The following is a 13,401-nucleotide window of genomic DNA, read 5'->3' as shown; positions in this document are numbered from 1 at the left end:
GCAAAAAAGTATTTAGTCAGCTACCGATTATGACAGAGGTCTGTAATTTTCATCATAGGTACACTTCAACTGTGAGAGACAGAAATTGAAAAAAAAGTCCAGGAATTCACATTGAAGGAATTTTTAAAAAAGTATTTGTAAATTATGGTGGAAAATAAGTATTTGGTCAACCATTCAAAGCTCTCACTAATGAAGGGAGGTTTTGGCTCAAAATCTCCCGATACATGGCCCCATTCATTCTTTCCTTAACACGGATCAATCATCCTGTCCCCTTAGCAGAAAAACAGCCCCAAAGCATGATGTTTCCACCCCCATGCTTCACACACAGTAGGTATGGTGTTCTTGGGATGAAACTCAGTATTATTCTTCCTCCAAACACAACAAGTTGAGTTTATACCAAAAAGTTATATTTTGGTTTCATCTGACCACATGACATTCTCCCAATCCTCTGCTGTATCATCCATGTATCCATTTTGGTATAAACTCAACTCGTCGTGATTTGAGGAAAAGAATACTGAGTTGCATCCCAAGAACACCATACTTACTGTGAAGCATTGGGGAGGAAACATCATGCACAATCGGTGGCTGGCTAAATACTTTTTTGCCCCACTCTATGTGTTTGGCAGGTGAGTCAGCTGGTATAGGCTCCAGCTTTATCTCGTGACCCTAAAACTCCAATGGAAAATTAATAACTCAATAAATAATAGTGTGCCACATTTCAGGTTCAGATAGCTCAGCCTTTCCTCTCGAGTAAAAGGCGAGTCTAATGAATTGAGCCGTGACCGCTTCCATTCATCGTGTTGCAATTTGTTTTGAAGGGTGGGGAGCTTGTTTACTTGGGTGGTCCGGCTTTCTCCCTGGACTCTGAAGGCAGCCTGCTCATCGCCTCGCCCTCTGGAAATGAGACAGGAGAGTTCCTCTGCACAGCTGCCAATGATGCCGGCCACACATCGAGAAAAGTTCAGCTCACTGTCTATGGTAATGCTCAAGTTTGCAAATATCAGTACTCATAAAAGGAACACTGCAACATAAATTTTCACATTCATGAAATAATTTTCCAATATATTCAACACACATTCCTAAGTAATGTTTTTTTCTCAAATGTAGTCGCAGGAGGTCATTTCGGAAGAGAAAAATATTACAGGTTTTAAAATAAAGCACAGCATTATAGAAAATACAGCATTTTCAATTAGGGTTGAATAATTTTGAGTGCAACTGTACATGTTTGCTATGTAACTTCTGGGAGGCAACGTCCTCTGTAGTAAACAATAGTTTTTGGTACATTTATTTTTTTCAGATGGTATAATTTTGGAAAAATACAGCCCTGTAATGTATAGCACCAATCTCCACTGAGGAGGACACTGGTTCTCAGGAGAGAATATAATTGGAGATTGACGGCTTTTTGTAAATACAGTAGTTACTGTTAGTGTTGCATCTAAATACTAAGTCAGGTGGTACTGTTTCTATGATCCAACCAATATTCATCAACCATTTGTTTATTATACATTTATGTTCATGGTTAATGAAAAAATACATAGAGATATTTTATTTAATGATTTTATTTTATAGTTTATTGCAAGTGGGCGGATTTAATATTATGTGCCTGATATACTAGTATTCCAAATAAGTTCTAAAAAATAGTATGTGCAAACTATAAAATTGCACATTGCCTACTATTAGTAGGCGTGTTGTGGGTGATCTACAAAGATTGCATGCACAAGTGATACATTTTTTAAAAGTGGTGTTTAAATGAGATTTTTTAGTCATTCATGGCATCACGGTCCATATCATAATGTTTTGTTATGTTGTAAATCATGCAGCACACAACTATAGTCTGTGCCACCTTTTCTTGGCAATATAGCAGCTCCTCCAATGTAATCTACACAAGGACACAACATTGTAGCACGCCAAAGGTGCACTTTGTGAGACGTCGGCACAAACTGCAATGATGCGCTGTAATGATCCAGACGCAAACAAAAATTGAGTGATGCAAGAAGTTTTTTCATGTAAAAAATATATTGATTTGTTTCGGTGTTTGGTGCCTCCAAATAAGTACTTTCTTTCTCTCTGGCACTCACCGAGGGTGGACGATACCCTTTCCTCTCCCTTATCTCTCCTGCTTGCTTCTTTGTTTTGTTTTGTCTTAACTTTCTTGTTGCCTCTTTTTGCACTGCTCTCCAAATCTAAACATTGGAACTGTTTAACTGGCCTCAACAAAATTGACAAGATCTTGGGTTTGGGGGAACCTGCTGTTGTGACGAAGCGGTTGTTGCTGGACACACGACGGACTCTTGGGAGAAGAAGGAGGGCCGCGTGCCTGGCGACCCTTTTCTGTCAAGACGTGAAAATATCCACCTATTCGGAATTATGACAACAGGACACCTGCTGATTGGAGTAAGCGTTGCTCTGGTTTGTCGACAAATTGGAAGTTGCTGGCAGTCTTCAAAGTACCCCGAAGCTGCCACAAATGATTGGAGGATGCGGGAAGAACTGTGGATTACATCGGACTGTCTACCCCACAGTTTTTGAGGACCAGTCATCGACAATTTTAGAGTGAAAAGCAAATTTTATATTCACTCGCATACAAATCATTTTAACTTGGATTTTTTCCCTGGCTTCGAGACTCTCCCGAAGATCACTGCAGGAAGACACAACAAACTCCCTTTTTTGTCTCTCATGGACACACCTGTTGCTGTGAACTTTGGACTAGCGACGGCAAATACATCAAGGCCGCAGAACAGAGACACACTATGGGCTTATACACACACACACACACATGCACAAAAAAATATATGCCACACATACACCCTCCTGTCCCCCAATCCAACGCCCTCGACGCAAATCCCGTAGGGGTGATGAATGGATGGTCAGCGCCTGAGAGCTGCGGCCTACCACCATGACCTTGAACGACCTTCCCTCTGTTGCTAGATATCTCGAGATGTATGTTGTAATATGTATATGTGCTTTGCTATGGAGGTTTTTCCTCACTCCGAACTGGGCCCCCTTAGGAGCCCATTCTGGATTGTATTTTTTTACTCATCCTTCCCCAGCGTTTACCTTTTTCCCATCTTTTACGGGGCGCCTTATGGCGACCCATCAGCGTTCTTGTTCTGTAACCCTGTACACTGTTTGTTTGTCTAATCTTGAACAGGTTTGTGCTGAAAACAAAGTTTCGTTGTACTTGTTGCAATGACAATAAAGACCTACCTACCTACCTACCTACCTACCTACCTACCTATGATCGAACAGCTTAAAGATGGAATTGTCAGATCGAAAATATGTATATTTCTGACGTTCTCATATGGTGACGCAAGCACGAAAGATTTTTTCTAGTCATCATTGCACAGGTCTTGCCACAATGACCATGGCACAGCCATTTTTGCTAAACTGTGCCAGTTTACACAAACCTTTCAAAAGTGCTAAATATATGATCAAAGTATTCAACTTTGACTTAAACATAGACTTAGATTGGTCATATGTAGTGCTAAACATTGACACAAAACCAGGGGCCACAAAAAACTTCAGTCTTGGTAAATCGCATTGTCATCAGTAAATGAAATAATTTTTGTCTCCTCATCTCAGTATATATTCCGATTATACATGAAGGCAGACATGCTAATCGGCCCAGGAACGACACCAGACCAGTTAAGTTAATAAAAAAACTTTAAAAAAGACAAACATTTTTGCATCCAATTCCTAGAAACACTAGAATTAGTTTATTTGCAGTAGATCCTTAAAAATGTAGAGTGCTCTCGTTGAACTCGTTGGCTATTTTTTTCTGAATTCTGTAGCTGACAAAATTAATAGACAAAAATCAAATGCCTACTGCAGATGCTAGGTCTCAGCCTTCAAAACAATTTAGTTTTATAGCTACGCGCTAAATAGATTGCGCTCGTTATTTTTCTAATTTAAGAGATACAAGCCTTGTAACCTTTGTAATAACTACATACAAAATGCCCATATTTGTGCCAATGTATTGACAGATCTGTCTTTTTGTTTTCTACATTTTTAGTCCGCCCGAGGTCCAATGTTGGAAGTGCCGGCAGCTCCACAGAGCAGTCAAGAATGTCAGTGATTCAGGGTGAGGATGCTATTTTACCATGTAAGGTCCAAAGTGTGCCACCACCCACTATTACCTGGGCCAAGGAAAAAAGGCTCATCTCCCCTTACTCTCCAAGGTAAAGCTTACAAAAACAAACCACACACACAATATTAACGTTTTCTCCAGAACATTTTAAACCTCCTTGTGTACTGCTAATACATTAGACATATTTGGATAGAAACCTGTATTGTCACTGCAATTTAATAACTTTCTGACTTATGTATAGAATATAAGCATCAGGTACAGTGATGTAGAGAAATGTGGCAAAATACTGTTGCAGAATTTCAATGTAATAACTAGAATGTATGGTATATAGTGTAAAACAGGGCTATTTAACTGGCGGCCCAGGGACCAAATCTGGGCCCCTGAGTCCAGTTCAAAACTTGGGAGACAATATTTTGGCACCAGATTCCTAAAAACACTAGAGTGCTCCTGATGAATAGAGGAACTTGGACCACCGTAAACACATTGGCAGATCCTTGCATTGAAATTTTAACCTTGCTAGCAAACATAGAATACTAACTAGTCCAAACCTGTGATTTACATAACAAAGGCATTGCTCAAAGCTCTGCTTTAAGTCCTCTCATTTTTTCAGCTACACTTTTTTTTCAGTATGTTTTTTATGTAACTCAGTTGTTTTTGTAGCTTGTTTACTTCAGATTTAGTCAGTAGTCATATATTCAACTTCTGTATTTTTACCAAGTAGTGTTCCTTAAGGTTCCATTTTAGGTCCTCTCTTTTTTATCATATAGGCTATTCAATTGGTGGCCATTTGAATCATTTGTGACTTTTTTGCCAAAGGCCTTTAAAAATGTTTAATTCTGACAAAATAAATACAATAAAATCAAATGCCCACTGTAGAGGACACTGGGTCTTCTGGAATATAGTGTACAAAATAGGACTAAGAGTAAAGGGAGAAATCTGGCCTTAGCTTTCTGGAAATGTGGCCCCCAAAACAATGTTGTTATTTATCCCTGGTAAACAATGTGAACTACCGGTAATAGACAATATAACTGAAATTGTTTTTTATGTGTTGGATGTAAATATAAACGGAATACAATGATTTGCAAATCATTGTCAACCTATATTCAATTGATTGCACTACAATGACAAGATATTTGATGTTTAAACTCATAAACTTAGAATTTCTTGGCTGCAACACGTGCCAAAGTAGTTGGGAAAGGGCATGTTCACCACTGTGTTACATCACCTTTTCTTTTAACAACACTCAATAAACGTTTGGGAACTGAGGAAATTAATTGTTGAAGCTTTGAAAGGGGAATTATTCCCCATTCTTGTTTTATGTAGAGCTTCAGTCGTTCAACAGTCCGGGGTCTCTGCTGTCGTATTTTACGCTTCATAATGCGCCACACATTTTCGATGGGAGGCGGGCCAGGAAAATACCCGCACTCTTTTACTACGAAGCCACGCTGTTGTAACACGTGGTTTGGCATTGTTGTGCTGAAATAAGCAGGGGCATCCATGATAACGTTGCTTGGATGACAACATATGTTGCTCCAAAACCTGTATGGACCTTTCAGCATTAATGGTGCCTTCACAGATGTGTAAGTTACCCATGCCTTGGGCACTAATACACCCCCATACCATCACAGATGTCGGCTTTTGAAATTTGCGCCTATAACAATCCAAATGGTTATTTTCCTCTTTGTTCTGGAGGACACCACGTCCTCTGTTTCCAAATATAATTTGAAATGTGGACTCGTTAGACCACAGAACACTTTTCCACTTTGCAGCAGTCCATCTTAGATGAGCTCGGGCCCAGCAAAGCCGGCGGCGTTTCAGGGTGTTGTTGATAAATGGGTTTGTAGTAGAGTTTAAACTTGCACTTACAAATGTAGCGACCAACTGTAGTTATTGACAGTGGTTTTATGAAGTGTTCCTGAGCCCATGTGATAATATCCTTTACACACTGATGTCCGTTTTTGATGCAGTACCGCCTGAGGGATCAAAGGTCCGTAATACAATCGCTTACAAGCAGTGATTTCTCCAGATTCTCTGAACCTTTTCATGATTTTACAGACCGTAGATGGTAAAATCCCTAAATTCCTTGCAATAGCTCGTTGAAAAATGTTGCTCTAAAACTGTTCAACAATTTGCTTACAAAGTGGTGACCCTCGCCCCATCCTTGTTTGTGAATTACTTCGCATTTCATGGAAGCTGCTTTTATACCCAATCATGGCACCCAACTGTTCCCAATTAGCCTGCACACCTGTGGGATGTTCCATATAAGTGTTTGATGAGCATTCCTCAACTTTATCAGTATTTATTGCCAACGTTCCCAACTTCTTTGTCACGTGTTGCTGGCATCAAATTATAAAAAGTAATGTTTATTTGCAAAAAAAAATTTTTTATCAGTTTGAACATCAAATATGTTGTCTTTTTAGTGCATTCAACTGCATATGGGTTGAAAATGATTTGCAAATCATTGTATTACGTTTATATTTACATTTAACACAAATTCCCAACTCATATGGAAACAGGGTTTGTACTATAGCAGAATACAGACACAGTTCCCGTGAATATTGCACTGCATTTAAAGGGGAACCTCACTTTTTTGGTAATGTTGTCGTTCACAATTATTATGAAAGTAAATGTAAATAGAATTCTGCTTAAAACGGAGCCAATGGGAGGTCCTCTATTCTGCCCGTAAAAAACTATAAAAAAAACATCCAAAAAGTGCTAACAATACTCCATTTACATTTTATGACTTGAATATTAACCAAGTATTAGTTATATTGTGTTTTGTAAGTGCTAACGTAGACAAACTATTTATAGTGGCGCTGTGATCACTAGCGTGTGTGCCAATGTTGACAGCATCGAATGGTGAGCTGCTTCCTCGCTTCCCTGCTTGTGGAAGTTTATCTAGATCAGTGGTTCTTAACCTGGGTTTGATCGAACCCTAGAAGTTCGGTGAGTCGGGCTCAAGGATTCGGCGGAGGTCAAAACACTCATCGTGTAAATAAAAACTTCTCCCTATCGGCGTATTACGGATACGACAACAGCAAAAGTCACACTGATTTGCAGGTGTGTAATTTGTTGTGAGTTTATGCACTGTGTTGGTTTTCTTCTTTGAACACGGTGATGTTCATGCACGGTTCATTTTGTGCACCAATAAAAAAAAAATGTGTCCATTACTACATTTCATATATACTTACATCATGTATATTTAACCTCAATGGAGGTATTTGGATGTTTTTTTAAGGGATTTATAGGCACTGCATTGAAGAACTCCAATTTTAAGCGGCCTTTTTATTGCATTTATTTCGAATACATAAAAAAAGAAAAACATATGTGTTTTTGTCTTACATAAGGATTGTAAATGATAGGCAAAATTCCCCCAAAAATTGCAGTTCTCCTTAAAGGAATAAACTGTGTATGTGTTTGTGTGTGTGTTCCTTTCAGGCACACTCAGCTGTCCTCAGGCTCATTGAAGATCCTAGAAACCAAAGTGTCAGACAGTGGACTTTATGTGTGTGTTGCCTCCAACATTGCTGGCAATATGACTCAACTTATTGACCTGAGAGTTTTGGGTGAGTTACAATGAACTCTCTTAGATAGTAGCATGCCTTGTCAGGCTTAAAGGCCTACTGAAATGAGATGTTGTTATTCAAACGGGGATAGCAGGTCCATTCTATGTGTCATACTTGATCATTTCGCGATATTGCCATATTTTTGCTGAAAGGATTTAGTAGAGAACATCGACGATAAAGTTCGCAACTTTTGGTCGCTAATAAAAAAGCCTTGCCTTTACCGGAAGTCGCAGACGATGACGTCACAAGGGTGAGGGCTCCTCACGTCCTCACATTGTTTATAATGTGAGCATCCAGCAGCAAGAGCTATTCGGACCGAGAAAACAACAAATTCCCCATTAATTTGAGCGAGGATAAAAGATTCGTGGAAGATGATATTGATAGCGAAGGACTAGAAAAAATTAATAAATAAATAAGTAAAAAAAAAAAAGCCGATTGCATTGGGACGGACTCTGATGTTTTTAGACATATTTACTAGTATAATTCTGGGAAATCCCTTCTCTTTCTATTGTGTTGCTAGTGTTTTAGTGAGATTAAATAGTACCTGATAGTCGGAGGGGTTTGTCCACGGGTGTCTTGACGCCAGTCTCTGAGGGAAGTTGACGGCAGCACCATGGACGGCGCAAGCTCAGCTGATCTCCGGAAAGAGGTGACTTTTTACCACAATTTTCTCACTAAATCCTGCCGGTTGACATGTGGCCGGGAAACATGTTCGCTTGACCTTTCTGATCCATAGTAAAGCTTCACCTCCGGGAATTTTAAACAAGGAAACACCGTGTTTGTGTGGCTAAAGGCTAAAGCTTCCCACCTCCATCTTTCTACTTTGACTTCTCCATTATTAATTGAACAAATTGCAAAAGATTCAGCAACACAGATGTCCAGAATACTGTGTAATTGCGGCATGAAAAGACACTACTTTTAGCCGCAAATAGTGCTGCGCTAATATGTCCCCTGCAACCCCGGGACGTCACGCGCACGCGTCATCATTCCGCGACGTCTTCAACAAGAAACTCCGCGGGAAATTTAAAATTGTAATTTAGTAAACTAAACCGGCCATATTGGCAAGTGTTGCAATGTTAATATTTCATCATTGATATATAAATTATCAGACTGCGCGGTCGGTAGTAGTGGGTTTCAGTAGGCCCTTAATGCGGACAAAACTGTTGGGATCCACTTTATAATCAAATAAACAATCAACTTGGGGTTGTGCCAAATCTCCTTCACAAGACTTAAGCTCCACACACTTCTGTTCATGTGATAAATCTTTGGGGAGAGCTGTATTTTATTCCATTTTAACTGGACAAAGCTAGGTCCATCAAATTTTGATTGAATGTGTTTGGTGTGGAAAAACCTGAAGCGCTGACCTCAACGCCTATGCAGCCTTAGTGTTAAATTAGATCCCACAGACACACCTCAAATTCTTGTATCAAGTCTTCCTAGAGTGGCAAAGGGCTTTTTCATGTTTTCTCCTTGCCAGGTGTCCCAGTAATAGTTTCTTTAAAAGGTTAGACAGATGACTCTAATACGTTTTGTTCTTGGCTTCTCTCATCTGCTCTTTAGTGCCCCCCAGTATCCAAGCTGGTCCCAAAGTTGTGAAGGTCCAGATGGGTCATCCTGTCGAGCTCCTATGTATAGTACACGGGTTACCCAAGCCCAGCCTTGCCTGGACGAAAGATGACAGGAGGTTTCCCGTGTCACCAGATGGTAGTCTGATTTTGGGACAAGTGGGGCTAGGTGATGAAGGAATCTACACTTGTACGGCATCCAACATTGCAGGCAAAGATGAAGCTCAAGTTCAACTATTAGTACAAGGTTGGTTTCAAATCATAGAAGACCATGCTTGCCGAGCTGGAACTATAGTGCATTTTGGATACAATTTGGTATTATTATAACTCAATTATAATCCCTTAGTTTGATAATCCAAAATCAATCCCTCCACAAATGTTCCATCTTATTTTGAGTTTTTTTTCCCAGCCTAAAAGGCCTGAATTCGCAGTATTTTTTTTTTTTTTTTTTTTTTTACAAAGTTGCGCCCAACATTTTGATGTTTTGAGGCGTATTGTTTTTTAATAATATTGAATCAACTTGAGATTTTAGGAATTTGTTATGAATAGTTGTTGTGTTCCTTATAAGCTTGACCTCAAAAAGCACATGTTTGCCAGAAAGATTGGAAAACAAAACACTATATTGATATTTTAATCATTTTATACCACAGAGACTTAAAAAATAGACCATGGAAGCCAGTAAAACCACATACAGCACTCTGAGTTAATCGTCAAATTACTGTACTGGTTTGTTATTACTATTAATAGTAATAATTAGTTAAATAATTACAGAAATAAACACCACCAAAAGTTTCTCTATTGTCCTCTGTCTGTTATGTCCTCCACAAGTTTCAGACATTCTCTGTTTAGGTTTTAAGTTTGAAATGTGTTTGCCCATCTTAAACATTCATTATTGTTCCAACACATTTACACCAGGACATTAAGAGCATTTGTAGAGATTTATAGCATAATTATTTTTGTTAAATGAGAGGCGATGAGAGAGTTATCATACTTCAACACATCTAACATGTTCTGGAGGGGGAGTGGTCTGCGGGATGTGCCAGGACCTGCCTCGAAGTCAGCGACCGTTGCGTAGACGGCCCACCTTGGCCTTGTTATCTAATCACCTGTCGCTCTGTATAAGCAGCAAACCTGGAGGAGAGACGTTGTTGGAATGGTAGCCAGAAAAAGACACGTACAGAGAGACGCCGGACTGAAAAGTCCAAGTATAAATTGCTGGAAAGCAATCCCTGCATGGTTGTATGTGAATAAAAACTGTCTTTGGAACAATAAAATAGGCTCACATAGACTTTTCAGTCTGGCGTCTCGCCGTACGTGTCTTTTTCTGGCTACCATTCCAACAACGTCTTTCCTCCCGGTTTGCAGCTTATACAGAGCAACAGGGGATTAGATAACAAGGCCCAGGTGGGCCATCTACGCACCTGTCGCTGACTTTGAGCCCAATCCTGGCACACCCCGCCTCTCTGCAGGCCCGCAGGCCACGCCCCCCTCAACACATGTAAATGCTGCTTCTTTGCTAGGTCAGCATTGCAAATAAAATATGTTCTTATTTCCTTACCCTGGACACATAACATTCAAATAAATATTTAGATACATGTAAACTATTAAATAAATGTCAATGGTACATCATCCAGAATGACTTTGTGCCGTAGACAGGAATCGAAAGTAGGTCAGAGCAGGACGACGACAATTGTGCCTTTTGAGCAATAAAGAGTGGATGTGTTGTTACTAATTGCTGTACCTGCCCCGTCTACACAAAAAATAAACATATGTTTTGATTAGACAGTTGACGTGCGCATTCACTGACATTCAGAGACAAATTTGATTGTTGAAAATGACTGAAAAAAATCTGCAGGGAAGTTGCCGGTTTTATACAAAGTTGTGATGATGCGCATAATTCACAGGTTTTGGTTGAATTTGTTAGATTTTGGGCAGCATGCCTCACAATCAGAAGGTCTTGGGTTTGATCTCTAGGCTCGGGGTCTTTCTGTGTGGAGTTTGCATGTCCTCCCCGTGAATGCGTGGGTTCCCTTCTGGTACTCCGGCTTCCTCCCACCTTTAGTGTTGATTGGCAACACTAAATTGGCCCTAGTGTGTGAATGTGAGCGTGAATGTTGTCCGTCTATCTGTTTTGGCCCTGTGATGAGGTGGCGACTTGTCCAGGGTGTACCGCCCGAATGCAGCTGGGATAGGTTGCAGCACCCTTGGCGACTACGAGAGGGACATGCGGTAGAAAATGGATGCATGGATGTTTAATTTGGCACAATAGCGACATTGCTGAATCCTGGAGGGACTGCCTATAGTACTATTGCGCTATTCGGCACAGTAGGAGGCCATAACATTAGGAACATCCATCCATCCCTTTTTGGGGCCACGGGGGGGTGCTGGAGCCTATCTCAGCTGCATTTAGGCGGAAGGCGGAGTACACCCTGGCCATGTCGCCACCTCATCACAGGGCCAACACAGATTGACAGACAACATTTACACTCACATTCACACACTAGGGCCAATTTTAGTGTTGCCAATCAACCCAGGTGCATGTTTTTGGAGGTGGGAGAAAGCCGGAAGATCCCGAAGCCCAGGATTGAACACAGGACTACTCAGGACCTTCGTATTGTGAGGCACATGCAGGCCACGGTGCTGCCCACATTAGGAACAATTGATGCATATTTTAATGGCAATAATCTTATTGTGGAATTACATAGAATACATTTTTGTTGTTTAACTGTCCTTTATCATTAATTTGTCTATTTCCAGTTCCCCCAGTGGTTGAAGTCCTGGAGCCCCCATTCAATAATCATCTGCAGGAGAGAGTTGCCAACCAACGTATTGCTTTCCCCTGCCCTGCAAAAGGTATAGCACTGTATCCTCCTCTGTTGCTTTCTCACTAACATAGATTATTATTATTGTTGAACAGATAATGTTGTGGTAAAACTGTTGACTAAACAGTAATTCACAACTACTATCGAAATAAATATTGTTTTTTCTCTCAGGTCTTCCCAAGCCAGTAATTCGATGGTTGCGCAACGGCCAGGAGCTGACCGGTAACGAGCCTGGTGTGTCCATCATGGAGGATGGCACACTGTTGATTCTGGCATCTTTGTCACCCCTGGACGACGGGGAGTATGTCTGCTCTGCCGCCAACGATGTTGGGTCCACTGAGAGGAAGTACCAGCTCAAAGTCAATGGTGACCAAGCCAATTCATATCCTGAGTACAACTAACATTGGTCTTGACTGCAGCTTCCGTGATAATGTGATGTTTCCCAGTGCCCCCAACTCTCCGTGACAGTGACACATCAGGAAATATATCCGTGGTTCAGAGCCAGACTACCACTTTGGTCTGTGACATCACTGGAAGTCCAACCCCAGTTATCACCTGGTACAAAAATGGAATTACTGTAAGTGAAATTAAACTGGATTCATACCGAAATATGTCAGCTCGTTTTGCACAGTTATATCAGTTTCCTCTAGATCAGGGGTCTCAGACACGTGGCCTGCAGGCCAATTGCAGCCCGCGAGACGTTATTTTGTGGCTCCCACCTTAATATGAAAGTTTAATGAGTGCGGCCCGCAAATTTTATATGAATGGCGCTTGACAGCGTTGTGTTATTTGGTTCCAAAATGGTTCTTTCAACGTTCTGGGTTGCCTACCCCTGCGTTAATTTTCCTGAAGGAACTCTCCTGAAGTAATATATAATGTACTATCCATCTGTTAGTGGAAAAGCGGCAAATAAGTGAAAGCGACAGAGACGTTGCCATGGAGACGAGGGTTTTCTTACGTGCCTGGCTGCAGTCACACCGTGACACTTGTCCGTCAGTAATAACAGTCCCAGATAACCTGGACCCATTCAAACCGTTATTTGTTTTTTTTTATTGTTTGATTTGCATTGCCTCACACGATGAACATTACATATATTTTTATATGACACCGGATAACACTACGGGGGCCGTAACTTTTAAGTACGCGCTATCCCGGTACTTTGCGCCGTGTTGCTGTAGGGAGGAAAAGCGGAACGACACACACTGTGGAAAAAACATTCTCCGTGCATCGGCTAAAAACAAATATATTCCACAATCCCAAACATGTCTTTTTCAAAGCCTGCAGCAAAGAGAAAGGTTTGTGATGAGCAAAGACAATTCCAGGAAAAGTGGGAGATGCAATATTTATTTGTTGACCACAGG

General features: G+C 40.7%; 1 protein-coding gene across 1 annotated transcript in view; it reads left to right on the top strand.

Annotated features, from left to right (window-relative positions):
• Positions 1-13,401, top strand: part of hmcn1 (hemicentin 1) — a 245,247-nt gene that overhangs the window by 114,744 nt on the left and 117,102 nt on the right. Inside the window, exons 21-27 of the mRNA XM_061883572.1 lie at positions 819-978; positions 4,013-4,178; positions 7,526-7,653; positions 9,214-9,465; positions 11,976-12,071; positions 12,212-12,406; positions 12,487-12,617. Of these exons, the coding sequence (XP_061739556.1) occupies positions 819-978; positions 4,013-4,178; positions 7,526-7,653; positions 9,214-9,465; positions 11,976-12,071; positions 12,212-12,406; positions 12,487-12,617 (1,128 nt within the window). The remainder of the gene's footprint in view (positions 1-818; positions 979-4,012; positions 4,179-7,525; positions 7,654-9,213; positions 9,466-11,975; positions 12,072-12,211; positions 12,407-12,486; positions 12,618-13,401) is intronic.

This window comes from Nerophis ophidion, linkage group LG22, assembly GCF_033978795.1.
Source record: "Nerophis ophidion isolate RoL-2023_Sa linkage group LG22, RoL_Noph_v1.0, whole genome shotgun sequence".
Classification (NCBI taxonomy): domain Eukaryota; kingdom Metazoa; phylum Chordata; class Actinopteri; order Syngnathiformes; family Syngnathidae; genus Nerophis; species Nerophis ophidion.
Note: the sequence above shows the minus strand (reverse complement) of the source record. Positions and strands in the feature narration are given on the sequence as shown.